The sequence below is a fragment of the Tauraco erythrolophus genome, chromosome 18, assembly GCF_009769465.1.
Source record: "Tauraco erythrolophus isolate bTauEry1 chromosome 18, bTauEry1.pri, whole genome shotgun sequence".
In the NCBI taxonomy this organism is placed as follows: domain Eukaryota; kingdom Metazoa; phylum Chordata; class Aves; order Musophagiformes; family Musophagidae; genus Tauraco; species Tauraco erythrolophus.
Window position 1 is genome coordinate 5,072,733 of NC_141482.1, and position 27,781 is coordinate 5,100,513.

The 27,781-nt window shown below is 44.1% G+C and overlaps 1 protein-coding gene across 1 annotated transcript; it reads right to left on the reverse strand.

Annotated features, from left to right (window-relative positions):
* Positions 1 to 26,265, reverse strand: ARHGAP40 (Rho GTPase activating protein 40). Its single transcript, XM_009990684.2, has 15 exons — positions 26,156 to 26,265; positions 16,769 to 16,971; positions 12,130 to 12,350; positions 8,894 to 8,969; positions 8,145 to 8,296; positions 7,348 to 7,513; positions 6,898 to 6,989; positions 6,696 to 6,773; positions 6,274 to 6,433; positions 5,457 to 5,539; positions 4,105 to 4,311; positions 3,696 to 3,836; positions 1,976 to 2,136; positions 918 to 973; positions 1 to 107 (listed from the first exon to the last, which is right to left on the reverse strand). The coding sequence occupies exons 1-15, from the start codon at positions 26,248 to 26,250 to the stop codon at positions 1 to 3; spliced, it is 1,998 nt and encodes a 665-aa protein (XP_009988986.2). The 5' UTR covers positions 26,251 to 26,265.
* Between the last annotated feature and the right edge of the window lie 1,516 nt (positions 26,266 to 27,781).

Sequence of the window (27,781 nt, forward strand, 5' to 3'; positions counted from 1 at the left end):
TTAGAACATCCGAGGATAAGATGGGTTTTGCTTAATTATCCACTCAGCATGAGGATTGATGTGGTACAAGTCTAAGAGGTAAGCGTCTGGGTCCAGGCAATGTTCACCTACCAAAAGAGGTTCAGAAAAAAAGCATTTCTTATATCCTCAGTCCTACAGTTGCTAGGTTGGTTGTTTTTTTTTTCCCCTAAAACCTGGTATTTGTTCACATTAACTTCAATATCACAACCATTCAGAAGTGTTTCCACAGATCTGGGAAAGTTGTAGTCAGAAAGTTGATGAAGGCAGATAGAATTCACACCTGGAGCTGGCCATCATTAGCACAGATGCCATGTGGCAGCATACCTCACTTAATTAAAGCCCGGATAAGAAGCACACAATTAAAAGCCCACAGTGGCATAGGATGAAGCTGCCCTTTACTTAGATGAATGCAGTGTATGGTTTTGAGTTCTACACTTAATTCCCAACATGAACTTTTATCGCTGAGGGAAGAGGGAGTTTAACATGGTACGTTTACCAGAATGGAAGATTTGATTGTTTTTAAGATGGACAAAGTTGTGCATGTCTCGGACCTCAAGATTTTTGGATTCTTGAGTTTCCACCTTTCTTGACAGGCAGCTTCTGAATAAGATCCATTACTGGTAAGTATTTTGGGAGTCCAGGCTTCAACCTTCCCACATACTTGTACTGTAAAGGCTTTGCAGTGATGGCTAGAAGACACATGAGCTTTGAGAGGACACATGAGCTTTGAGAGGTGCTCTTTGCTGTGGGTGAGGTTAACCCACACTTGTTCATTTATCTTTTAACTTTTGGAGGCCCCTCCAAATCTCATCCTTCTTTTAACTTCCCCCTAACACAAGTTAAACATAAAAAACTGGATATCAGAGTCCTTATTTTCAGTTACCACCCAGACTTACCAATATTGCCTCCCACTTCATACAGGAGCAAGTTTGTGCACTCCATTGAGTTGTTACTGCAGAAAGAACAACACACTGAAGTTAAGAAAGCTCTGCAAAAGGCAAGTTACGTAGTTTAGTAATGTTTCTTCCCAAAAATTGCTTATGGTTCAGGGGTCAGCAATGATCAAGAAAGCTACAGGCCACGGTACAGAGACCTTGCTGATCCTCCCGAACAGTGCAGCTGTTGAAAAGGACACCCAGAATTGGAAAAAAGGCAGATATTCCTCACTGGTAGCAAGAAGCATGCTGTGTGCAAACATTAACTTTCCAGTAGGAAGACAACAGGCATAAATACCAAAGTTCATTGGCACTGTTCCTCTGGAACTGACGGCCTGTTCAAGAGAAGCTCATCTGCAGGAAGACTTCAGCAGCTGTAGCAGCTTGTTAGTGAGATACTAGTTCCCAGCTGAGCCATATTCAGCCAACTTCCCATCCACCCTCCTTCTCTAAGCCTCTCCTGCCCAGGGACAGGTCAGGAGATGCACAAACACTTTACCTACTAAACACAGCCTGCAGGCACGGTGACAAGAGAGGGGTGGGAATCCTTTTGTTCATTTTTGGAGTTATTTCAGCAATTCACCATTAGACCACGGGAGGGACTTGCAGAGCTCTTTAGGAAGCCCCTATATTAACATACACATGTTGGAAATACTACTCCAGGCAAGTAATTTGCACAGGTGATGTTTTTCTCCAGGGGAGCTAGAAAGGGTTTGTCAATGTTATCCCACTTTCCCTTCCCTCCAGCAAGGCTGCTAATGTTCACATGTGGTCCAGCAAACCAGCGGGGACTACCTGACCTCCTGAGCAGAGTGATGGAATCCCTCAGTTGAACTAATATTTGCCTGCCCCATCCAACACACTATTTCCAAAACTCAGAATAGAGGAGCAGAGAACAGTCTCCTAACAGCTTGCTGTGCCACCACATCAGCTCTGCCAGAAGACAGAAGACAGCAACTAGACCATCCAGTACTTTTTTTTTTTTTTTTTTTTTTTAAAGCAGAGGAAAAGCCATTTACCACTTGAGGAGGCTGACAGTGTTAACAATATTCCAGCCGTTCTGGCACAGGTTCTTTTGAAACTGCCTCAAGACATCAGCAACTCGGGTTGCATTGTTCAGATGCACCTCTAGTGAATCCTTCAGGAGAAGCGAAGCGTGGACTTTCACAATCTTGGAAGGCTGAACAAGGCAGGCAAAGAGAAGAAAGTGCTTAAAGAAAGACTTTGTTATCAGCTAAAACATCGAGTTTCAAAACAGATGAGTGAGCGTGAAGACATAAACCTATCCAGCCACCTGTTTAGAGAACTGAGGTTCGTTTCACATCCCACACATACCACAGACTGGAAGCCTATGGAAGCACCAAGGGAACCATTATAAACAAATCATCGGTGCTTCGGTGGTGTGGCTGGGGAGAAAGTACGGCTCTCCACCAGCGTGCGCTGGTGCTCTCTGCTGTCCAAACACAGCACTGGCACTAGAAGCAACACAAGCTTTGATGAAAATAGGATGTGTCAGAATAAATTTTGCTGAATTGTTTTGCCCAAGTCTGATAGACTGCTCTGGAATTAATTTCAACCACTGGAAAAGGAGTTTAGGCGGTTGAATTGCAGACTATTGGATTTCAGAAAGGAAGTTTCAAAAAAAGGAAGTGCTGAGACACAACAGAGTCCAAATGCTTTTTTCTCAAGACTGTTTTCTTCAACTCCTTCATGAAGTAACTTCTCAGAACTTTTGTAGAGAACATTGAGCTGTTCTAACAGAATCTGATCTGCAGCAAGTTAATTTTGCAATCCCAAATCTTTTGCAAAAACAGCGCTGAACACCGAGACCATTAGGAAGCAGCATCAGCACTGCTCTGAGCATCGGGTCATCTGTTTGACTGCCTAAACAGTAGTTGCCCTCTCTGAAACGAGAGCACCTTCAGCAGTGACACGCAGCCATAACAAGCCAAATTTTAAGCGGACTTCATCTCGCTATCCCGACTTGTTCAGAACAACACTTAAAATCCAGCACTGCATGATGCAACTCAGCTGCCACAGACCTACCATTATTCAACTGATGGTGGCAACCAATAAAAAGACAGATTGACTCCAAGGATCTTTTCCCTATTTTAATACACTAATAGATATGATAGTGACATCTGTTTAAAAAGTATCTCAGCCTGCACCAACACAAGAAGGAGTAGAGCCATTTCATTTATCAGGGACGTTAACTCTCTCCTTTTAAGCGGCAAGAACCTCGTCCTCAAACCCTCCTGTACAGATCAGCATTATGGAGCAAAAAGAAAATGAGATACAAAAATGTATTTTTACACTACTGTAATAGCCTAAATTTCTGCTTTAGGTTCATGAAAATAAGTCTGCCTTTATCACAACAGGCATTATCTGTCTCAACACACAGGGCATCTAGAGCCATGTGATATCTGCATCTCACATGAGGTAGAGATCTGCATTTCTGCTTCTGGGCTCTTCCCCCTTCTCCTGCAACACTGCAGCATCTTAACCAAGTGTTTTGTAGGCTGAAATTTATTTAGGATACTTGCTGTTGGGATCAGTGTTTGTCACAACCTGGCTGGATGCGTCTGGGAAGCTGTTTCTCATGGTTCTGCAGAATTTTCTCCCTCTTGCTCTGTAAAGAGCATCACTCCTTGCAGTTTTCCAACTTCTCATGAAAGCGCTCACAGTGAGAAAGTATTTGACACTTATGAAAACGCCCAGTTTTTCCAAGCCCTAACTCACCTCTGCCTGGTTCTTTTCCACTTTGTCTTTATCAGCATGAATCTTTCGCAACAAGTTTTTAATTCGCTTGTCACAAAACTGGTACCTTCTGCTATTGCTCTCGTTCAATTTTCTCACTTGAGCTACCAGAAAAGAGGAGACCTGGGAAGGGAAGAAAGAAGAAGATAGGAATTAAATCAAGCAGAGATTAGGACACCATTTAAGAACCTAAACATCGCTTCATGAAGCTCCTTGAATAGACAAAATATCCCCCCATACCTTGAAAAAAGGTAGTCTTGGAACTCACCAGAGGTTTTGCCTACAGACATTTAACTCCTCTGAAATTTCCAAGACTGTCCCTTCCCCTATGCCAATTCTAGGCAGACTAAGACACTGCTACACCACACCACGAGACACCTGCACAACTTACTGTCCAGAGCAACTCCTGGTAATGGATCATCATCCGCACCACGTCAGCTGCCCCCTCTGCCAGCTGTTTCTCCTTCCCTTCAGGAATCTTGTTTGGCAGCCCCTTGTGCATGAAGAGGTTTGGGGCCATGACTGTGGAGACGTTCCAGAGGTTCATTTTGTTTTTGTTCTCCCTGGAAATTACTTTGCTGAGAAATTCAAGCAGAGCCTAAAGAGAGGAGAAGAGACTTGAGACACCCATTAGTCCTCAAGCAAATACTGTGGCAATTGCTAGAGAGATCATTTAATTAGCATTTTTTCTTGATATGCACAAGCAAATCCTGTTTCTCCTGTTAGGAAGTTCAGTGATCAATTTCTAATACTAGGGGAGCAACAAAGAACCATACCAAGCAGAGAGAGGGAGTTTGTCCAGCATTCATGAATCAGGAGAGACAGTCTGTGTGGGAAGCAGATGAGCTCTTACTCCTTGGCCAGTGGCAATTTATGAAGTCCAGTCATAAAAGTTACAGAACCCAAAGATGATCCCTTCCTTCCTCCAGTATCCCCTCAAAGCTATTCCCAGATGTAGAAAAATAAACCCTTTGGATGATATCTTCTGCCTCACGCCTCTCTCAAAGCCATGATGTGTGACAGATCATCTTTGCCTGGTTTTGTATTCCTGCACTCTAAATAAAGTTTGCAAGGTGCTAAGTGAGCCTTGCCTTTATCACCTTGAAACTGAACTACTCAGGAGCTAAAAAAAAGCAGCAGCTACAACCACCACAGTTCTTACAAAGCAGAGAGAGGCAGAGGTAGCACACTGCCTGCAAAGCTGATGCATCACCATTTATTCTTTAAAAAAAGTCGTAGGTGAAAGGATTTGAAATGCCTTCTGATGAGAAAAGGGTAGGAAGTTAGAAGCTCAGTAGCTTTTTTTATGTTTTTGTTTTTCAATTGAAATGATCTTTCATAGATGACAACACCACAAACCATGAATCAAAAGGCTGAATTTCTTTCCCTGTATCTTAGCATGCTCACGGTCAACGTAAGACCTGTACGTCTTTCACTCCACAGTGAAGTGCTTTAAGACACTGAAGAGGAAGAGCATGTTTCTAAACAGGATGCTCCAAGACCACATGGATTCCTACGGCTCTGAAGTTCATACCCAAAAGGCAGCCTGTGCTTACAGCTTACGTTCACTGCACAGCCTGGAGATTCGCCTGCTCCCCCCCAACACGGGTGTCCATTCTCGAGCCAGTGAAATAAAACCATATAGCACGATGCACGTTATTTACAAAAGCTGATAGTTCCTTCAATAAAAACGTGGAATGAAATTACGTTTTTCCAGTTAAATCCAGAACAGGTAGTAATTACCTTTAGAGTGTTTCTGTTCGGCTCTGGCAGAATCAGGATCAGCAGGTTTAGAGCTTGCAATCTCTGCTTCAGGTCTGGAATATCTATGGAGGAAGAGTGACAACAGGACAAAGGATTCAGGTTCCTGACGCTGTTCTTTTTGAGTACAGGAATCCCCCAGGGAACAAGGCAATTACTTACCATAGTGTTTGTCATCTAGGATTTGAGACCCTGTTTTACAGAAGTAAAGCTCCTGCAGACCTTGTGAAGTGAACTACCTATGTTTTAGAAGACTGGCTGATTTGTCTCAGAGTACACAGTCTACTAGCAACTCTGATGCTCTTGAAGAGCATCAAAAGACCCTGTTATTCCCCATTTCTTGTACAAAAAAAAAAGTTGTGCACTTTAACATTTACCTTAACACATTCAAACCATCTACTGAGGCACAAACCTCAAAATAAGGCACTTGCAGAACATTGCATTACCTGCAGGCAAGCCAAGACCAGGCACCCTGGCCAGGTGCCACAGCTCAGCCTGCATGTCATTATTTATCAAGTTGTACTAATTCATGGTAGCAACTTTGCAGCCTCAAACGACACAACATAATTTAAGACTCCAGGACAGTGGAGCACCAGTGACTACGACTTTCAAGCTGATACATAACTGCACATATAGCACCCAGCACACTGAGTTTGGCTATAGCTCATGTCATGCTCTGTATCCCCATCGAATCCACAGGCTCCCAGCACACCTGACAGGAGAGCCCAAGACCAGTAAAGCTTCGCAAGAAAAGCACAAACCAGCAAACTGATGCTAAACAGCCAAAGCAGGGACTCACTTTGTACAGCAGCAAAAGCAGGGAGGTACTCTGCTGTCAGCAGTGGGGCCGGCAGCTCTCGTATGAATCTTTTCAGTAGCCCAGATACGTCATTCTGGTGGACTTCATCCCAGCGGAAAAGGCCAGTATAGAAGTCTTTTTCTAGCTTCTGTTCCAGACTCTATAAAAAAAGATGGAATTTATTACACACTTTAATAAGCAAATACAAAGGAAATTCTGTAGCTGAGCACTAGGAGGGCAACCCATCAAGTTAAAAGAGCACAGAGACTCTCACAGCAGACACTCCCAGATTTCCCAGCAATAGATGTTTCTAGTCGTACTGGGAGGGGAAATGAGACAATATAGGTTATTTGGATGCTTGCTTCAGCAATATGCTCCCTGATCACCTCCAGTACTGTTGAACACGACTAAAGAGCTCATACCTTGATTCTGGTCTGGGACCCAGAAACTCTCAAAATGCCCTCTGTTTCAAGTCCTCTCTTTTCCAAACAGGACAGCAGCTATTAAAAAGGGGGGGAAAAAAGAGAGTTGTTAGGCACAGAGGACAAGAAGTCAGCCCTCCCTTACCACAGGCTTCCTGACACTGAGAATCAGAGGTGCAAATGAAGTCAGAAGAGAACTTACTGCCTGGAGTAACAGAGGGACCTTGGTGTTGGGGAGCAGTTTTTGGTCATTTTCCAACAGAGTGTTGAGTGGAACTCCAAAGAGTCTTTTCTCTACAACAGAAACAACATGTTATAAGTCTGTATCTCCACTAATATAGATGTCAATGGTATGTCCACCACTACTGACTAAGAGGGAATATTTTATAAGTGTAGGTACATGAGAAAAAGACAGGAACAGTTAATAGGACAAGTGCGTTTGACAGTCAGAGATAAACGTGGTGCTAGGTCTTAATGTTATGATCCAGTGACTTCCAGGAGAAATTCTGACCAAGGGAAAAACACTTGTCACAAGGTTTTGTATCAAAGACCCTCTCTGTTCTAACATTTCAAACATGAACTTATGAGAAGATCAACGTAAAAAAATGCACCTCAAAAAACCCACCAAAACACAAGACAAAATACAACTAACCTGTTGTTTTCAGTTTTGCTGCCTTGTTTCTCTTCAGCTCAAAGCCCAGAACATCACAGAGAGCTGTTAGTTCAATAAGGGCCAGCGTGGGGATCTTCTTCATGTCCTGAGCGGATAGATCTCCAATCCTGGTCACTCCTAGCCTGCCCTTGGGGATCTTAAATTTCTAAGGTAAAACACACACACAAGGTTCAGTGCAAGTATCATTACTAATCCCACTGGTATCAAGTTTTGCTGCATTTTTATCATTCCTTACCATAACCAGGCATCTATTCATTCTTGTTTTCAACACCAGAGAAATGCCCCAAACTACTCCTACTTCTACTCAACCCACAGCTGAATAAATATTTTCCCTTTTCAGCATTGCTCTTTAACTGTATTGGAGATCTCAATGTACCTAAATGAAAGACACCCTGATACCCACCCTAATCTACTTGAACTTTGGAAGCAGACCAGTACATTTGAGAGGGAGAAAACTGTTAGCATTACAAGTAAGAAAATCCAGTTATTCTCCTCTTTTCAGTGGAAATGAGCCAGATTCAAATCAAAATAGCTAGTTTCACAAACAAGTGCTACTTCTCTTGACCCTTCACTACACAACAGTTTTCCTTGCTCAACACTACAAGTGTAACTGCATTACCTGTCCAAAAACACCTATCTAATATAGACCTGTTCCAACACTATGCATAAAGGACACTTCCAAGAGCTGATCGTACAGTTGAATCAAATGTCTCGTACCCCTCTACACTAGAGGGGAGCTAATGAATTCTAACAGGAAAAATTCCTTCAGTGCTTACAGTTAGGGCATTTCCATCCTTCAATCTTCTAGATTCAGACAGGAATGATCCCTTGAGCAGGACAGCCGCTTGCTCTGAGTAGGCAACATCCATGTTGAACATCTCCTCTTTTCCAGGGTTTCGAACTGTGCAGGAGTAATCCTGGGTTTCTGCTACAGTGGAGAAAGTGTCTTGAATTTCAGAAAGCCAAGAGGGTAAAGCTTAGAAAACAAGTGTGCTGAAAGAGCAGTTTGAGACAGATTTGGGGACCACCACTTTTTAATTAAAAACTGTATTAATATTTGAAAAGAGCGTTGTCATAGCACAATCCTGAGACTCATCCATAGGGTAAGACTGGCATAAAGTTACAACACTACAGCTACGATCAGCAGATCTCTGGTTAGACATGAGCATAGCCTTAAATTAAAGGCCATACCTACAGCTAACTTCTCTTTACACCATTGTGTACGGCATTTATAGGATTTCACCATATGATCTTTGCCAGGGCGATTTTATTTGCATCTTCTAATTGCTTTCTTGAAGACCTACAGTTATTAGTTTGAACAGCAATTCCTAACAACACTAGAGCCTGGAAAAATTTACTAAATCTACAACTATGGATAACCACGTATTTAAAAAAAAAACAAAACCACACACACAAACAAGAGCAATGTTTCAGAGCCCAGATTAGTATAATTTCCCTTCCAGTTCCAGCCCTACTTCAGATCCTACTTCCCTTCCAATCCTACATTTAAAAACTTCCTTCTTACATTTCTGTACATTTGAAGTCCGTAGATTGTGCCACAACTGATCTGGGCTGGACTCTTCTTTCTCTGCTGCTGTCTCCTGAAAGATAAACCAGAACATGTTTACTTACATGAAACAGAAGTTATTGTAAAAAAACCCGATCTTTGCAGGAAAAAAAAACCACAAGGAAACACACCTGGCATCGTCTGCTAGTCTAAGAAAATGCTGCTCAAGCTCAGGGCTACAAGACTACTCTGAAATTAAGAATCATAATTTGAGGATTTGGTAGGCAGGCAGAAAATAGATGACTATTTCACAGACAGTATTTATGATAAATTTGCACATCATTAAGTCAATTCTTCCTCTTACACAATCGGCAGTCGGTTTCCCCCCTTTTAGTTCATGCATTGAGGGGCTAACAAACAGTGGACCAACCAAGCTGCACGGGATCTACCCATTGCCCGTGATCACAAGATCTTTCATGAGAAAGAACACACTAAGCAGATATCAGCACCTGAAAGCTTCCCTTCACGGGTTTACAGTAACCTCCCTCTTCATGTCTAGAAAGATAACTGAATCTTTAAAAGCATAAGGAGGCATTTGACAGGCAATTCTGTTAATAAAAACCTTACTTTTGCTAGAACTAGTCAGACTCTAGGAAAGCTTATTCTATAACAAAAGTTAGCAACTTCCAAGAACCTGCTTACAACATGGAGTTGTGAACCAAGGACTGGAAACTAAAAGGAACCTTTGCAAAATCATTGCATGGACAAAACAGTTCATTTGCACAGAAGACGTACTGTATCTTTAGAGTAGGTGCTCAGCTGATGAGCTTGCCATGAAAGCAGAACCAACTCATTTGGCATCACATCATGCAATGAATAACATCAGAGCCCTTTCAGATCCACCTGCTGCATAAACAGGCCATAATGAGCAGCAACATAGGCAGAGTACGTAGGAAGGCTCTGATAGAAACACCAGCAGCTTTGATACCCAAGTAGCTCATGCCAGAGGTGGACAGGAGGCAAACTGCAAATCCATCTTGAAACACTGATGGAAAGAAAAACCCAAATTACCCTGACACATCACTGCCTGAGCTGCTTCCACTCAAGTCACAGCTGAACTGAATTAGCTTTAAGCTCAATACGTTGAACATGTTTTTTTTTCCATCAGGAGAGCCTGTTGAAACGCTCTGCTCCCAGCGTACCGAGAGAGCAGCCAGTAGCTGGAAGCATCCAAAGCCTGATTGAGCAGTGAAGGCACAGAGACCGGATCTGGGCTCCAAATCAGGAGTTTCTAAGACTGTGGGAAAAAAAACTTTACTTTTTTCTGCACTTCTGTTTCCTTGCTTACACAGTGAAGATTTCAAATATCCTTTTGTGCAATAAAGGATTTATCACGTTTTGCTACATGCTTTGAACAAGTGTTATAGCAACACCAGGCCTGTTTTGGCATATGTTTCCTGAATACATCCTTCAGGGCCCCAAAATTGTGCTTGGACTGGGACGACACAGCAAACTAGTATGGAAAATTAAGCAAAAAGCCTGCTTCCCTCTGGGATTGCTCCAGGAATTACTCAAAGGTAAAGGACTTCTTCTGCCAAGTGCCTACATCCAGTATCATATCCTAACATCTCAGACGTTTCTCGATTTACATAGAAATCACTCTCAATTTGCCTAAGCTGTGTCAGTCACTTCCCATGAAATAAAAAGGGAAAAAAACAGCCCTTGTGTACACTGTAAGAGACAAACAAGGAATACAGAGGTTAAGCTCATGGCCACTCAGCAAAGAAGGAACAAACAGTCAAACTGATTAATTTAAAATACATTTTCTTACTTTTATGAAAAAGAGAGGGGGAAAAAACACCAACATTTTTTTGTTTCAGGGCCCTCCACTAAAACAGTAAATCAGAGAGGCAACTTCAAAGCTTTAAAATAATTAAGCCAAAGGAAATACGAATAATTCCAGCAGTTACTGGAAAACAGTCTAGTGATCTTGCCCAAATAAATGACGAAAATGTTTTACTTCCGATCAAGGCAATTTAACCAGGCAGCTTTAACATCTTTGTAAATGCCTTCATTGTACCAGAACGTCACTTTAAAACATCAGATTTTATCTCAGTTGCTTATCAAATACAAATAACCAAATACAAATATTAGCAACCTAGCGCGTGGACACATAAGATTAAGAACTCAAAAATCTCCATTCCTATACAATAGAAAGTAAAATTATTTTACTAAAACAGGTTTCTATTTAATCTGTAAGTTTAAAAACTTGCTGAATTTCAGTTGAGGCACTTAAGACAAGCTTGGAGCATTATTGCTTCTAGAAATGTCATGTTTTTGCCACCCATTTGTGCAGAAACGCAAACAATGCTCTACACAAAAACGAATCAACCATGACTTTGTCTCAGGGCAATGCACAGCAGGGAAGTAATCTGCACCTCGACACTGGGCAGTTAGAAAGAACACAACCAGAGCAGTTTCCAGTGGTGTTGCAGACTGGTGGTGTCATTCCCATAAGGCATTCAAGGGATTATTTGGGTATAATACATCTCATTATAGTAAAAGATGTTTCAAAGAACTTAGGCTGAGGAAAAGGAGTATCCAGTTCTGGTAGACAGCAAGAACTGTCCCATGCTACTGAAAAAGGTAGATCTTGATTAAGTTCAATACCTTCTGACTAGACACTTGGCCGAGTAAAGAAAGTCACAAGGAGCCCTGATTGGGATATCTTCCAGCAGCCCCTAGGAAAAATAAGAATACTCTACCTTGTGGCCATAACCAAAAAGGAGCAGCACAGCAAGAAAGCAGCTAAAGAGTTAATGGTCATGTATTCTCTAGCAAAAAAAAAGGCAGTGGCTGTTCTTTCTCTACAATTACCAGCTGTACAAGACCAGTTTATCAGAACTGAACTTAAGAATTTCTCTCTTTTTTTGGTTAATAATGATTTAACATGTCACTGGAATAAGGAAAACACAAGAGGGCTCCAAACCATACCAGTGCTCCACGCGGCTGCAGTGCTGCAGGCACTGTACAGAAGTTTTCCAGCAGTCTCTAAGCAGACTATGGATCTGCAGGTTTTGTAGCAACTTCTCAACACTGCAACCTGGGTGCAGAATTTCTACATTCTCAGCTTCATCTCAGCTCAAAAGATGAAGTCATCCATTCAGAAATGAAAGCAGCCCTAGAGCCAGAAAGCCAAGGCAGCTATCACAACGCAACAAAGTCTTTCTGGAGATCCCACTAAATCAACATACCTCGGAGTTGACCACTCCAAAAATGTCTCGGACATCACGCACAGGATGCTTGTTCTTCCTCCTCCGAGACCGGGAGTAGGTATCCAAGCGCCGCTGCACGGCGGCAGCCTGGGTCTTGGTCAGGGTGGAGAGCAGCACGATGTTGTCGTTGTCCGAGGCACGGTCCCCGAGGAGGTCGGACAGACCTGCGTCCTGGAGCCACTCGGCTTCAGCTTCTCCCTCTGTGGGGCAAGGGATGAGAAAGAAGAGTGAGAAGAGAAAGGATATCAGCACTTTGAGTGCTTGAAACACTTCAGAGGCAGAAAATCAGAAGCCTGAGCCATCTCGTTTCTGGGTGGCAATGGGACATCCCTGGAAGGGTGCTACGTCTCTGATCGGAAGCCACGGCTGTTCTCCAAGATCTTAGTCCTATTCACAGATACTCAGCTGGGTATTTGGAGGAGACACAGCACTTTAGGCAGCTATAACTGCTCAAATACTCCTTTCTCCCCACCCTAGGTGAGAAAAAGGAGAAGAAAAAACTACGGAGGTATGCGTATTGCCAGGAACTCAGGCTCCATCAGAAGGTGGGCAGAAGTGGGGGCACAAGTGTGACTGTGTGGCGTTCGGCACAAGGATTGCGATAGGAACTGGACCCAGTGGGGGCTTTCACAGCTCATGGGAGGACAGTCAGAGGCACTTGCTAAAATCTGCCTTTACAGGCACTGCCTGGGCAAAGGGGAGCTCTGACAATAGGCAATGCTGCACAGCAAGCTCGGGACGAACGGCAGCGCCTCCCCAGAGCACCCCTGGTACTCCAACAGCTTTAAGAATGGACAAAAGGTCTGTGAGAAGCCACAACATACAACACTGCACATTTGGCTTTTGTGCTCTTCCCAATTATTTGGCTATTTCTTTTAATTTTTATCTATCTATATGCAGGCCTATGTATCAACAACTTCTTTTTTTTTTTTAATATCCAGACACTGATCTGGTAGATTCAAATGTATATTAATACACTTGCAGAACTATTTGTATGCACCACCCCTAGTCTTTACCTTTTTAAGTGGACTGGTGTCCATACAGTCATTCAACACGAGCAAAAACGTTATCCTTACTCTCTGCATTCACTTTACGTCTGTGCCTATTCAAAACATCACTAAAATTAAAGATCATTCCAGTTCCAGAACACAGTGTGAGAAGTCTGAAGACAGTACAGCAGCATTACTCAAACAACCTCAATTCCACTTCATTCTTCAATATATATAAAGTTGCACTTCAAACACAGAAGACAATTTTTTCCTCTTGGGATAAGCCCTTTGTGCAAGTGAGAAAGTGCCCTGAGCAAGGCAGCTACTTGAAATCCAAGGATAAAAGAAATTATCTGGCAGGTGGTTTCAACTTTAATACAGTGAACACCATGAAGCCTTTATCTTTTAATTCTACATACCGCATTCACTCACTGCAGGCAGCTCCAGCATAGCTCTGCCCAAGGTTATACTGGGAAAAAGGAAAGTCACAACTGAACTGACTGAAACAGAACATTCCATTCCCAGTCTTCCCTTTCGATGCAAACTGGTATCTCCTCAATTACCACAGCGGCTCAGGCGGTTTTATTATTGCTGCATCAATAATACAAAAGCCATGCAGTTTTTCTTGAGCGATTAAATAATTTAATTTTTCTGGGGGAACTTCTGTGCTCACGCAACGTGCAAAACCACATTGTGACTCCACTAAAACTCTTTTCAGCCTTCAGAGTACGCATTTTGTGTTCTGAGGTGCTGTCATGAAACGGAACTTTTTTTCAGCATCACACTACAATAAACAGAGCTGGACCTGAAGCAAAGCGTTTCCCTTAACGAATCTTCTAGCCAACCGGTTCCTACATGGTTTTGTTTTGGTCTTTTCCCATGCCTGGTTCTACCAACAGGTAAGAGCATCCCCCCGGCACCGCTCGCCTGGTTACAGCTGCTCATGCACTCCTGGTCCCGTCCGCGACTCCTCACCGTACAGCTATGTGTCCTACACCCCTCCTTTCACAGCCGCACAGCACGCAAAAGACTTCTGGTTTGCTTTGTCTTTGGGAACTAAAGGAAGTTGAGTGTGTTGCTTGCAGGTTTTGAAAATACACAACTCCAGTCATAACAGGAAACTAATCTAATACACGATACTAAACAGGGATGGGACATCCGTGCGAGCCGACTGCCCCATCTGATGCCAAAGCACCACATTTTAATTCCTCTATTTAATATTTTTGGCCTCGTTATTTTTGCCAGTAACACAAAAGGAAACCGGTAAAATAAGTTATTTAGAGGGAGAGGGGGAAATCGGAGAGAAGCCGGTCAGAACTGAGATGTTCGCAGAAACTGAGTTGCAGGTTTCAAGCTGGAGAGCTGCTCAGGTTTGCTTTGTGAGTTCCAGACAAGCAGCATTTCAGGGCAAAAGAATTGAGAATAGTTTTGCAAAACTAAAGAACACCAGTTCCAAAAACTTACTCAAAACATGAGCTAGCCAAAAATAGCATTCACAATAAAGCATTTAGTTTCCAAAAAGTTAAAGGACAGCTAAGCACCCTACAATTGCAGGCCAAACATTAAGCACAACTTCCTATAGAGTTTTTGAAGGTGGAGAAGGATCACTCTGCAGACACTTCTCAGACACGCTTACGTGCTATGAGGATGCCAGCAGGTATTTCAGCGGCACTACCACACAGTGCAAACGTTATCAGTCTGCCCCACCACCCGACCTTGGAGTGCGCTGGATAAACAGCAGACGGCGAGGAAAGGACAACGCTGTGGGTATTTCAGGAAAAAGCTACTTTCAGCAGAGACCACAAGTGTCATCAGCACCTTTCAGTTGACCCAGTTCTTCTGCGAAGTTACCCGCTGGCCTCCTGCGCACACCAAGTCACGAGCAGCTCCCCATGACACCACCCCTTGCACAGGGGACCAGTGCTCTCCAACTGGGTCAGCGTTTTTGCAAGTCTTATCTCAGGTAGCCTCCACGCTGTCCCTGCGCTGCGATTACCATCAGCTATCTGTCAGGTTGAGCCACGCCATCTCCAGACGGAGCTCTCAGCCGCTGCCCAAGCAGAGCTTCTTGGGCTTTATTCAAAGAGCGACGGTGCCTCTGGCTCCGAGGAGCCCAGAAGCCTCTGTGCTGCACTGTCACCCTGTGGTGCTCCGACCGTAAACTGCAGAGACAGGAAAGCCAGGAGGCACCAGCCAAACCCTGCACCCACACCATCCCAAGTTTTATCTCACCACTAACGCTTCCAGCACAATGCTTATTTGACTACGGTCCTTTGGAGAAGGCACGGGAAGGCTTTGCTACTCGGAGCATCCTTTCAAGTCGGTCTGGTTTCAGTGGCCAAGTAAGCAGTCAGCTCTTGCCTGCTAGATTAATATACAGAATTAAAAACACTTTTGCTTGTGTCCCTGCTCACACACAGTAATCGAATTGACTCCAGCATATCAGTCTTTCGGATGGCCCAGACAGCCTTTCATCTCATGGCACGGCCTTTTTTCCACAGTCTCCCTCCCAGCACACTCATTTTCTGAGTCACTTTTGCACCTCTTCCAGTTCAAAAACACTAACTTACATCCTTTATGCAGGGACACTAACAGCAGACCTGAATGTTTACTGTGTCCTGCCTACTATGGTAGACACAGATGATGACCTCCCCACTCTGTTCTCCAGAGGTGAGCTCTCCTCTTCGCACCCAGGACAGCTCTATACCCTTCCCAAGCTCGGCAGCACACTGGGACTTTCACTCAAATGTTTCCCCGTTACATACATGGATCCCTCTATGTCAGCCCAGCACAACAGCTGTGGGTTGCATGAGCTGCAAACCTGACCATTCGAGAGGATGTACAACCAACTCAATTACATTCTTGCAGAAAGAACCCAGGAAATGCATAATCCTGATCTGTGGGATCACTGGGCACTTAGCGCAGTTTATCATCGCTCCAGCACCGCAGTATGTGGTACCTCCCATGCCAAAAGGCAACTGGTCCAGGTTCCAGTTACTCCAAAACACTGGATAACATCAGCGCTACAGAAAGCCCATTAGAAACACCCCATGCACATGAAGTAGTCTTCACAAGAAAGAAAGAGGGGGGAAAAAAAAGGAGGTATACAAGGAAAACTTTGTGTGAGTGGATTCAAGTCATTCTAGATGTTTATTAGGGTTTCTTGAACAAGTGAATCGGAGGGGAAAAGTCTGCCTTTCACAAAAGCAGCTCTCATAAGAGTCACTATGATGAAGTCTCAGAACCACGTACACAAACAAGCATTCCTGAATACCGTCACCTATCACAGTGTGTTTACCATACGGCCACCTGCGCGGGGAGTGAGAACCCCCATGCTTAATGGGGGCTGCTTCAAAAAATCTGGAACCTTGAACATACTCCTGACAGACCTTTGGAGTCAGCTTTGCTTCAGAAGATGAAACCAGGCCAGGCCAGCACTTCCCTTCCACAGGGCATTATCCACCACCCAATGAAATAAATATCTATGTGTGTGTATGCATCTGCGATTTGGCTGGTGATGTTCTAACCATATTCTGACATGCTTCTAAAATCATTCAGGTGCATAAGCAAACTTCCTCTCCAAGATGTTCCTCTTCTCCCCCTCACTCCCAACATTTTTGGCAACCTACCCTCTTGTGTTTTGACATCTGCAAGGCTGCATTCCTCTTGCTCGGCTTCAGCGCTCTGTTTAATGTTCTCTACTTCCAGCCAAAAACTGTCCATTGACAAGTTGTCCGAAGACTCTACCCTGGAATTCCTGCCCTCTGACACCGGGGATGCCAAAGGACTCTTCGGAGGAAGCTGGCTCATTTTGCCAGGGCAATTTCTGGTACTGAGAGAGGAAGAGATAAGGAGAGAGAGATTAAGCTACATGTATTCAGACACAGCATGCACAATACATCGGTCTTCATTGATTAATGACTGCAATAAAAGCCAAACAGAGGTAAGTGATAGACTTCCTTTGGCTAGTGTTTAGCAATAACAGACAAGGTTGGGATCAAATCCCCAGAGTAGGGGAAAAACTGCTGTCCAAACATGCAAGAGGACGCAGTATCGACACGGGTTTCCCACTGCTGTCCTTCCAGTGACCTCCGAGACAACACCTACCACTCCCATGCTTGCCTCCAAGACTCCCCTGCAAACTTGCACAGACAACCAAGGCATTTCAAGCTTGGTACACATGTGCTCTGGTTATCTGGCACACACTGCAAGTCCAACAACTCCCAGCCACAGCAGACTGAACCCAGTAGGCTTGTCCTCTGTATGCAAAACCAGCACAGCTCCGTCTCCTGCACTTCAGCTCATACAATAAACAACTCAGATGTTTGAGGCCCTCTTTTCCTGCCCAAACCAGACTTTTTGCCTGTGAAACAGCACAAGCGTCCTGAGAAATCCAAACATACAGAATTTTCCTACCACCCTGTTGATTAATTCATGGGCGTCTGAAGTCCCAGACTGGCCTCGTTCAGCTTTCAACCTCTCTGCAGAAAGTTGTGAGGTTCTCATCGGTTCATAAAATAATGCATCTCCTAAACCAAATTTTAACTCACTTCAAAGGATTGCAAATCCATTTAAACCCTGCTGTATATCTTTTCAAAGACTTAAAATAAAAGGGATAAGTGGAACTTACTTGTGAAAACACCTCAACAGTTCAACTTCCGAATACAAAATTAAAGAGACTGCACACGACGCTAACTCTGGATGGTTCGAAAAGCATCTGTGAACAGTCACCACCACCAAACACAGATTGGAATTGCTTCCTAGTCTCACAATAAAAAAAAAAAAAAAACAGATCAAGTCTTGCGCCCTGAAAACCATGACAACAAAACAACCACCAAATGCAATGTAGCCTCCCAATTCAGGAAGGACTTCGAAAGTTATAGATGGCAAAATATCTGGAAAGTTTTAGTTCCTTTCATTCCGGAAAGCCATTACTGGCAGTTCTGGCATTAACTTGCTTCTGTTATAAGTAGTATTTCAAGTCATAAAAGACTAAGTTTGAAGATCTACCAACCGAGAGGCCTATGTTGTAGCATATTCTGCACTTACATTTACACCTGTGCATGCATATTATGCTCAAACCTTTTTCTAACTTGCATACAGGCAGCTCTTCTCTTCTAAAGGTCACAACTAAAGCAATAACCATGGTTCCAGGAACATCTGGAGCCAGCAGTGGCATTGAGAACAAGAATAGGAAGGTTTTTGTTTGTTTGTTTTACAGGAACACAAAAGTGAAAGACTCAAAAGAGCTATCATGCCACCCAGCCCACCTCTGACAAGGGCAGAAGTGATCCACTTGTTTAGTACCCATCCCCAACTTTTAAACTGACTTATTTTTTTTCTTTTTTACCTTCCTGGTGCATGCCCATCTCTCTCAGTTCTACTACAGTTACCATCCCAAATCGCTATTTTCACTTTCAACTTTTTACTTAAATTTTTATGTATTAGGAGTTCAAAATTTATGTCACATCCCTCACATCAGCTCTTCATCTTTAGTACTCCTCTCCATTTCCCCACACTTGCTGACAGCCTTCTCGTAACAAGATTAGATTTAAACAAAGCCACCTTGCTAGCATCAAAAAGCCTCTTTAATACCTTGCCATGATATCTCACCAGAACTCTATCACACACCAGTCAATAGAAACCATCGCTTGCAACATGAAACTAGAAGGGGGATTTTAGATCATCTTGAGCGACTTGGTTTTGGCCATATCAGTGGCAGAAACATTGCGGCAGTCGAATCTGCACTAGGGAGCAGTCTCCCATCTGCACACATAACACTAGACAGGCTAAGGAACTATCTTAAGTAGCTCTGCTAATCGTTCTACTAAAGGCACTGAGCAGGCATATAACTACTCTTCTTCCCCCCTAAGTTACTCACCTATATTACTGTGAGATCTAGGTAATACAGATCGAAAAAGCTCTAAAAAGTACCTTTTCTTCATGTTCAGCTTGGTTTAGAGCCAGCTCATCTAACATTCCAGAAACCTCCATGGATTCACACCAAAACAGAACTTCTACCCAGGTCTGCAGACTCAGAAGAGCCAATCCTTGACCTAAGCAGCAGCTTGCACCCAGCACATGTGCTCTGCAGCGAGCCTGTGTGTCACACGTAGCTGTGACAGCCCCTTCTCCGCACCTGCCACAGGCCTGCTTGGAAAAAACCACAAAATTTTAAGCCAACATAAATACAATCTTCAGCTCTTCCAGAAGAGTGACCATTGACTTGGATGTTTGGCATGACTTACCCAGTACCAGACCCTGAATGCAAGTTTTAGTCCAGGAGATGCTATGACCTTAAGTAATACTTACCTAAAGCATTAGGGCTGATTCCTGGTGTACATTTAAGAAGGGTCACAACATCCCTACAGTCCAGATTTCAGACTATAGCCTTGCCAGCAGCTATTTTTGATCTACCAGCACCTTCAGTCCTTATCAAGACAACATAGTACTGGTGCAAGGATGTAGTTTTGCCAGACAGTGAACTGCTGTACCCCTGTCCCACTCTGACTTGTGCTTCTGTACCACCCACAGTTAGTTTGCTTCCTTCAACGGCTAGAAATACAGATGCTCTTGTAGTGTTTGCACCAAAATACTCCACCACCAGTCACACTACATGCCTACTCTAAGAGAACCATTTTTGAACTACCTGTGCATCAAACAGCCCAAAAGCCATCCTAACATTTCTTTTTTCCTCAAGAACCTCATGGACTGATGCACTAAACCCTGTTTCACCAAGGTGCAGGATGCTAATGTCACACAGCTCTACACAGCAGCAGCAGGATCCAAAGCCCAGTTCTACAAGTCCTAAACTAGTGGTGTTGGTCCTGTCTCACAGGACAGCACCAAAGCAAAGCCTTTAAATTCAGAAAGTGTTTTATTTTCTGGTCTAAATATTTGTTTTCTTGAACACACACAGCACGGTGCTTTACAAATCCAACCACCCAGGTGGAAGGTTAATTTTAGATTCAGTGCATCTAAGAGATTGTTCTTCCTCATTGCATTCCTAAGTCAGAGGGCAATCCATGACGTATAAACATAGCAACAGTTTAGATTGAAACTGTAGATTGCTGGCTTAAAATGTTAATCACTGGGCTGCAACTGGGCAAGGAGGAGGTGGAATAATCAAGTTCACTCAGTTGCACTGTCAAAGTAACAAAAAGCTTGAGTTTACAAAGTTTTAAAAATTGACCCAACAAAAAGCAAACTGGCAGACAGATCTAGTTACGGACAACCATAAAGGAATGACTCTGTGGAAAGACTGACCATCCTCATGCCACCTTCTCCTGTTGTTTAAGAGCAGAGTCAGTTTTAATGAGGCTAAAGATTCATTCACCTGACTCCTCCAACTCCTTCAGTCTAACACTGACTTAACGACATTAACAGCAGACATATGAGAAATCGGACTAGTACAGATCTCACATGGTTCATTTTCTTATCATTTCTTCTACAAATCCTCTCCGCATAGAGCACTGGTAGCCCTGAGCCAGATTTGCGTGCCTGTATAGTGCTGAGTGTTGATGGTGCACCGGTCCCGGGCTAGACTATGAAGTCTCAGAATAGTTTTTGATCTGTTCCTAGATATGCCAACACACAGCAAATATATTGCAAACACTCATGCAACTCTTGACCCTTTTGAATATCAAAATAAAATAAACACTGTTGCTATGCATTTGTTCATTCCAGGCGTGAATCATTCCCATCAGAGAGCTTCTCAAAGGATCTGTAGCTGCCTAGACTACTTCACTGCTTGCTCAACATCTTTCCCTCATTGAAACACCTCTCTAGCAGATGAATAAATAAAGAGGTTTCTTCTCAAGCATTTCAAACAGAACAGGAGGTGGCAAGTGTAAGCCAAGAAAGCAGAATTCCTTTAATACTGTTTCCAGAAAAACTAGGATGAGAAAATGGCAACAAGCACAGAAGAATTAAGCTCTACAAGGCAGTCCTTTCACACACGACCACCTAGTTTTTAAAGACATTTCCAAATATCTGGAGCAAGCACAAAGGCACATATGAAACAAAGTAAGAGACGGAGGGAGCTTGAATTAACCCCAAGAGCAAGTTACGAACAGAACACCAAGTCACAGCATCATAGTGATTCAGGCCACTGGCATGAAACACAAGTTCTTTTGAAAGGGAAAAAAAAAAAAAAAAAAGAGAGAAATTATTCTATCAAATGGTTCCAGTATTTTGGCAGTGAAAGACACTAAATCAGAGAATAAGAATATGTCAACGTCACAACACACGCATATCTTACCAGCTTTCAGTTTACTTCAAGGTCAAAACCAATCGATGGGTACAAAAGCACAAGATTAAAAGCAACAAACAAAAAAGCCCGTGCAGGAAAAAGCGTTTCTTCACTTTGCTTCCAAGTTCCTGCCCTGAGCAAGCAGCTCAAACCCAAGTGAAGAACTGCATAGGTAATTCTGGAGAGAAAGAATCATCTCAAGATCAGCCCACCATAGTTCATAACATGATAGGTTTTCTTGTTTAAAATCGTGCAGTAAGGTAAAGGCATCCAGAAACAACAGATAAGAGTATTTGACAAGCTGGACAAAATCCTGAAGCAGTTAAGTCACGTATCTATAGCTATATCTCTATAAAATATATATAATTTTGCTTACTAAAACTATTGGAAGTTTAAACCTCAGTCTTTCAAAGATATCAATGTTAATATAAGAACAAATCCTTGTATGAAAGAAGTAAATCTACTTATTATCAGAATTTTAGATTAAATTTTATAATCAATTATTTTATTCAGACACACAGAATTACACAAAACTCCACTCCCACCACAGATAGCAAATTCATCCAGGAGATGCCTTGTGGACACAAGCTCCACAACTTTTCTACCAAAGGTCTATGTCAAAAGCAAGGTTTATTGCAATTCTTGAAAGCTTGGCTTTGTTACTCCTACAATCCTCCAAACTTTGTACACAAAGTGCAAACACCACACACTACCGATTCCTTCCTCCTCCCCACAAGAAGCAGCTAAAGACCAACACTGAAGTCTCCTCTGAGGAGAAAATGAAAAGCACATGGCTGGTTCAAATTTCTTGGACCAGACAATAAAAGTAAAGACAGACTAATTATCAAATTACTGTGGCAGCGACGAACAGCAACTTACCCAACATACTCTTACCAGACTTCACTTTCTCTGGTTGAACTAAACCAAAGCAGCATTAAAGCAATCTTAGAAGCGGGCTGCTACTGCTGACACATGTCTTTGCATATCTCTAACCATAGGGGATTTGCTCATATACCTGGTAGCTTCACCGAGAGCATCCCCTGCAAGAAGTCACAGTGCCTCTGGCCCTGGCTATTTTCTACAGTGCTGCTGCCAGCCACCACTTATGTTCACATTACGGCATTTTATCAAGGACTTCGCACCCATGGGATGGCACACTTGAAGGTCTGGCTCTATAGCACCAGCAAGAATAGCTCAGATGTCACTAGTACAATTTGCTAATAAGATTACAGCTTGTTTTCAGCAACACAGCAATCGGTTCATCAAGACCTTCCATTATGCAAGCAGCCCGGGGAGCAGCGTCATTGCAGGCTGTTTTGAAGAAGCCTGTTCTGCAAGTGATAAAGAGGACGTGGCAGACAGCTTTGCATGCGTGGAGTATTTCGTACCAGATCCAGCTTTCCCTCACCCCAGCAACAACAAGGCACTCCAACTCTTGTCCTGGCAGCCCCAATGACACCAGAAAGACAAAACAGCAATGTTTTGTTTCACTCCAGTGCTATGTGGAGTGAAAGACGTGAATCCCGATGCTTGTGTGCTCTACCTTGGCACCTCCACCACTTTCTGTGATGGACCTGAACTCCAGGGGTTATATCCACCACAGAACTGGGAGTTTTAAATAAAGCACAGGTTATAACTCACCTGACAATTAGTGTTTCTATCGAAGTATTTAAGGGCAAAGAAACTCCATCTCAACATCTCCCTTTCAGGCCTTCATCAGGAGTAGACTTGTCTCCACTCTGTCTAGTGAGGGTCTAAACAAGCAAGCTAAGGGATAGCGAAATTTGCCTGTAATTACAGACCTGCCTGGAGGTGTCTCAGACAAACTCAGAGCAGAACAAACACTGGATTGATAAGCCCATGCAGATACAGCCAGATCAAAAATATTCAAAGCCGTGTTTAGCTCAGTCTATTAGCTGGGTGTCTGTCCCATCACGCCAGAGTTTGTTTTGGCCTCAGAAGACGTAAGCCTTGCTCTCTGGATGTGTTTTTTCATTTCACTGTAAGGTCACTGCAGAGCCCGTTGTTCACTTTCCCTGTGTTAGCACCATAAGCCAAACAGGAAAGGGCTTTCATTGACACGGAAATCCGGCCCCAGAAAGGGGTACCCGGCCAAAACAAAGCCGTAGGAGTACTGTGATCTTCAACACAATTGTGAATTGATGAGCCTGATCCACCAAACGATTATAAAGGAGTCGTTAATTAAAAGGTGGCATCTCATCCCTGTTTCCATCTTCCCACACTCCACTGAATCCATGTTCATCTAAACGCACAAGCAGCATCTTTGTCCGTCCAGCAGCCACAAAGATTCAGTCTGCCATTCGAGTTCAACCTACCAGCATGACACCAGGATGCCAAAACCCATGGACCAGTTTGCATGGGGCTACAAAACCCACAGACGAGTTAGCGTGGGGCTGCAGACGGGAGCTCCCACATCCTTGTTCTTACCCACTCTCCCTCCTCAGTACAGAAGCCACCCCGGGGTCCCCTCGGCTGCCGCGAGGCTCAGGCTGTGCAAGGGATTCCCACGAAGCGGCCGGCACGGACTCGCTGCCCTTGAGCGACTCGGCTGTCACAGCCCCGTCGCACACGCTACCAGGGATTTTAGGGAGGCCAGAATGAGTCAATACCTGCCGGTTACTAAACACGTCCTCAAAACACGCTACTGTTACGTCAGACAAGACATTATTTTATTTCCATCACTGTTGTGACTTAAGGTAAGATGCTCAGCCTCTACACGCCTTAGCTGCCCAGCTTCGGGGCAAAGGGGGTGAGGGACCACATGGCTTTCAGAGGAATGACTGCAGGTGTGTTTGAATCTTCTACAAAAAGGCTGTGAATTTATTTTTTGTGTCATCGTTCATTAATGAAAAGGCTTTTTACAAAAGCACAGATTCATACATACTAAGTATTTGTCCTACAAGTTCTTTAATGTTGAACTTGGAGTAAATCAGGATGATAGAACTCATTGTCATCTCTTCTTGTAGCCTATTCTAGCAGCTGTACTCACATTACAGCAGAGAATTATATTTTGTTGCTCAGATGTCTGGGAACAGGTAAGAGGCTTTGAAGAGGTCACAAGAGTAACCTGCTGACCAGCACAAAGCAAGGAGGGGCTGAGAGATGTGCTGGAATCATCCATGCTTCATGGATGAGAGGTTTAGGGATGCAGAAAGACGGGAAGGACAGTCATAAGCTACTTGCTTGGATTTCTCAGGTAAGAGTTACTACACATAAGACAAAGCGCTCGACTATCGCCCTGCCATGAAAAGCCTTCCCTTGGTTGAGACTTATAATGAATTCTTGAACTAATAACTGGAGCGCCACCGGCGAGCCCAGGGCCACCAGCCCCAGCCGCAAGCCACCTCGGGTACCACAACCTTCACAACACCAAGAAGAGGAGCAGAAGGGAGGAAGAGTTGGCTCAGCAATGGCTTTTTCTCAGCGGTGTTTTGGAGCACGACATCACCATCACCGAGTAAACCGGTAGGTGTCTTAATGGGAACCCAACGAGCACGTTGTTGTTACTGCTGCAAAAATAAACAGTCATTACAGTCAATTAGAAGACCAGGATGGTTGGCATATCATCGCCTTATTGCACAGGCATGTTCTATACGAGCAGAGGGGTTAGTTACACATTTACATAGGGGATGTGTTTCGCCTCCTGGCAAGTCCCCAATGAACAGATGAGAAGTGCCACTTGTTAGGAGTTAAATGTTTTGGTCAAAGTTAGTTAGCAAATTTGGGGTTCCTGCTGTAGCACCTCTTCAGACCTGACCACAAAGGTGTTCTGGCATCAGTACAGACACCAGAGCTCAACTAACTTGTCTGGCAAATATCTTAAGTTGTTACTGAAGATTTTGATTTTTATCAAAGAAACCCCGCAATACTGGAGGAGTTAGTCTAGTTCTCTTACACATGGGTAATTTTAAAGTAGTTTTACCATATTATTCCTGCATCATTCCCCCTAAGTTTATTATTAATTTTTTTTCTTTTTTTTACATTTCAAATTTTGCCTGGGATCTTTTAAAGATTTCCTTTCTTGCTTCTACACACAAGGTTAAAACAGACTAGGAAAAATGAGAAGTCAGACAGAAACATGAAAATACAAGCTATGGTTAGAAATAAAATCACTGTGAGTATATTCACACAAAACCAACAGGTTTCAATTATTGCAGCAGGGAGACGTTCTGAAACTTGGTGCAACTCCTAAGCTGATGCAAATACATGTTAGATGAAGTCTTAAGTCATTTAATGCCATTTAAGCACACGAACAGCACAGTGTTTATCAAGCAAAGTAGTTCCATTTTCAGTTACATCCTTTAGTATGTGTGCTTCATGCCATATTTATAAACATGCAGTTCTTACCTTCGTACGGTTCTACAAACCACTGACCAGCCCTCAAACCCCACAGGCTGCCAGGGCAGCGGTATCACTGAATCCCAAGGAAACACACACTCTGCATTTTAGCACCGCCAGGCATGCACACAGCCCCCAGGTCCCACTTCTACAGCTTGCTGCACTGATCCCAGTTAGAGAGTAATAATAAAAAAATTTTAAAAAGGGATTTTTTAATAGGTTTCATTTCATAATCAAGGCAGTCAAAGCATAGATTTAAAGAGCATGTTACAGTCTGCCCACCTCTAGAAATCTACCCTGTTCCCTCCTACCCTGCCCCAGGTATTGCCCTACCTCCACGCCGTGCCCACGGGAGGAAGGGCGGCGATAGCCCCGTACAGCCGTACCCCACAACCGTGCTCCGTACCTGCCGAGGCTGCCGAGCCGGGCACAGCTGGCCAGCCGGGGCCCGGGCATCCCACTTCGGGTGGCCCCAGCACCACGTGTGCCACGCTTGTCCATGTCCAGCTGGGGAGCAGAGTGGCGGTCAGTCCATCCGTGTCCCTCCGCTGCCGAGTCGAGGAGCAGCCGCCGAGCCTGGTGGCCGATAACGCGGAGTCGCTCCCCGTCACCCACGAGCTGCTGACGGGATGGCCATGGGCATCCTCTCCTCCCTCCCTGCACCCACCCGCCCGGGCGGACCCAGCAGAAGTCCCAGTAAATCCACCTGTGCCTTCAAGGCAGCGGCGCCCGAGGCTGAGCCGCCCACGCCTGGGACACAGGCTGAAGGACACAGCTCACGGCCACCAGCCAGCCCTCGGAGGAACCAGAAAACAGCAAGGAGTTATTTCCAAGCCTGGACTGGAGCTGAGCTTTGCTAAACATTAACTCAAGCCTCAGCCGCCGTGAAAAAGCAACACCCACAAGCAGCGCTGGGAAGGAGGAGTCAAATGCTGTTATTTGCTTCGCAAAATTGTACTTCTCTGAAGTACGAGAACATCAAGAACAGCACAAAGGATCTGCCTGGGGACTTGGGGGGAGCAGTAAAAAACCGGAGCGCTTGTTAAAAAAGCAAATTCAGCATTTCCTGCCATAGCTGAGCAGTGAGTAAATCCCAGCTGTAAGACACTGGTGTTGAAAGAGCAGCGTAAACCTGTAACACCCATGGAGAATATTTTGCAAGATCCAGCTCCTTCTTTAAAATCGCATCAAGTAACACATAAGCAAGCAAAGGGTTAAAGCAATCAAACGTCCATCTCCCTGCCATCCTGACAGGTTTTGTTCTTTCCTTGCTATTGTCTCCACCAAACCTCCTTTCACAGCATTTCTGTAACTTCCCTTTCCTCTAACATTTACTATTCATAATCCTAAAGTTAAAAGGACAAACAAGTCATTTATTGAAAGTTTCCTTAACGCAGACAGGCAAAGCTTCTCCAGCACAGGTAATAACCCCGCTCCCTGTTTCCAATATTCCCAGTAAGACTGGATCTACGGCTCAGCCTGCTTTACCTGCAATGGCTTAAAGGGCAGCAGCAACTATTTTAGAGACAATCTCTCATAAAACCACACAGAAGCAGTCTCAGTTTTGTCCCTTACCCATGAATACAGCTATTTTTCCAGCCACTGCTTTAGTCCAGCCGCTTTTCCCCCATGGATCTGCTGCGGAAGGAACGCTGCCCACCGCCCAAACTCCTGCCCCGATCCCCCTTCGCACCCTCCGTAGAGCAGGATGAGCGCAGACTGTCCTGAGCCTCCCCGTGGGCAGAGCCCCAGCTGCATCCAAGAGGGATTCCCAATTAACACCCTCAGCGCTACACCAAACGACATCAATTTTCCATGGTTTAGGCACAACCCCAGCCCACAGCCTTCGGCTACACCCCGGCACAGCTTCGGTCCCCTGGGGAGGTGATTTGGTCTGGGAATCTTACACCTCCCCACACTAAGGATGCAAAAATACTCAGGGGATTATTCCCTCCTCCACCCTCTTTCTACTTACCCCAAATTCTTGCAAAATTTTATTTCTCCCCCCAAACTGTAGCCACTGTGAAGCAAA

Excerpts from the sequence above, each read along its gene's own strand:
- ARHGAP40 (XM_009990684.2), bottom strand. The coding sequence starts at position 26,250 with ATGGACAAGCGTGGCACACGTGGTGCTGGGGCCACCCGAAGTGGGATG. Across the intron at positions 4,312-5,456 it reads CGAACAGAAACACTCTAAAG|GCTCTGCTTGAATTTCTCAG; the intron begins GTAATTACTACC and ends TCCTCTCTTTAG. Across the intron at positions 2,137-3,695 it reads TGGAAAAGAACCAGGCAGAG|CCTTCCAAGATTGTGAAAGT; the intron begins GTGAGTTAGGGC and ends TGCCTTGTTCAG.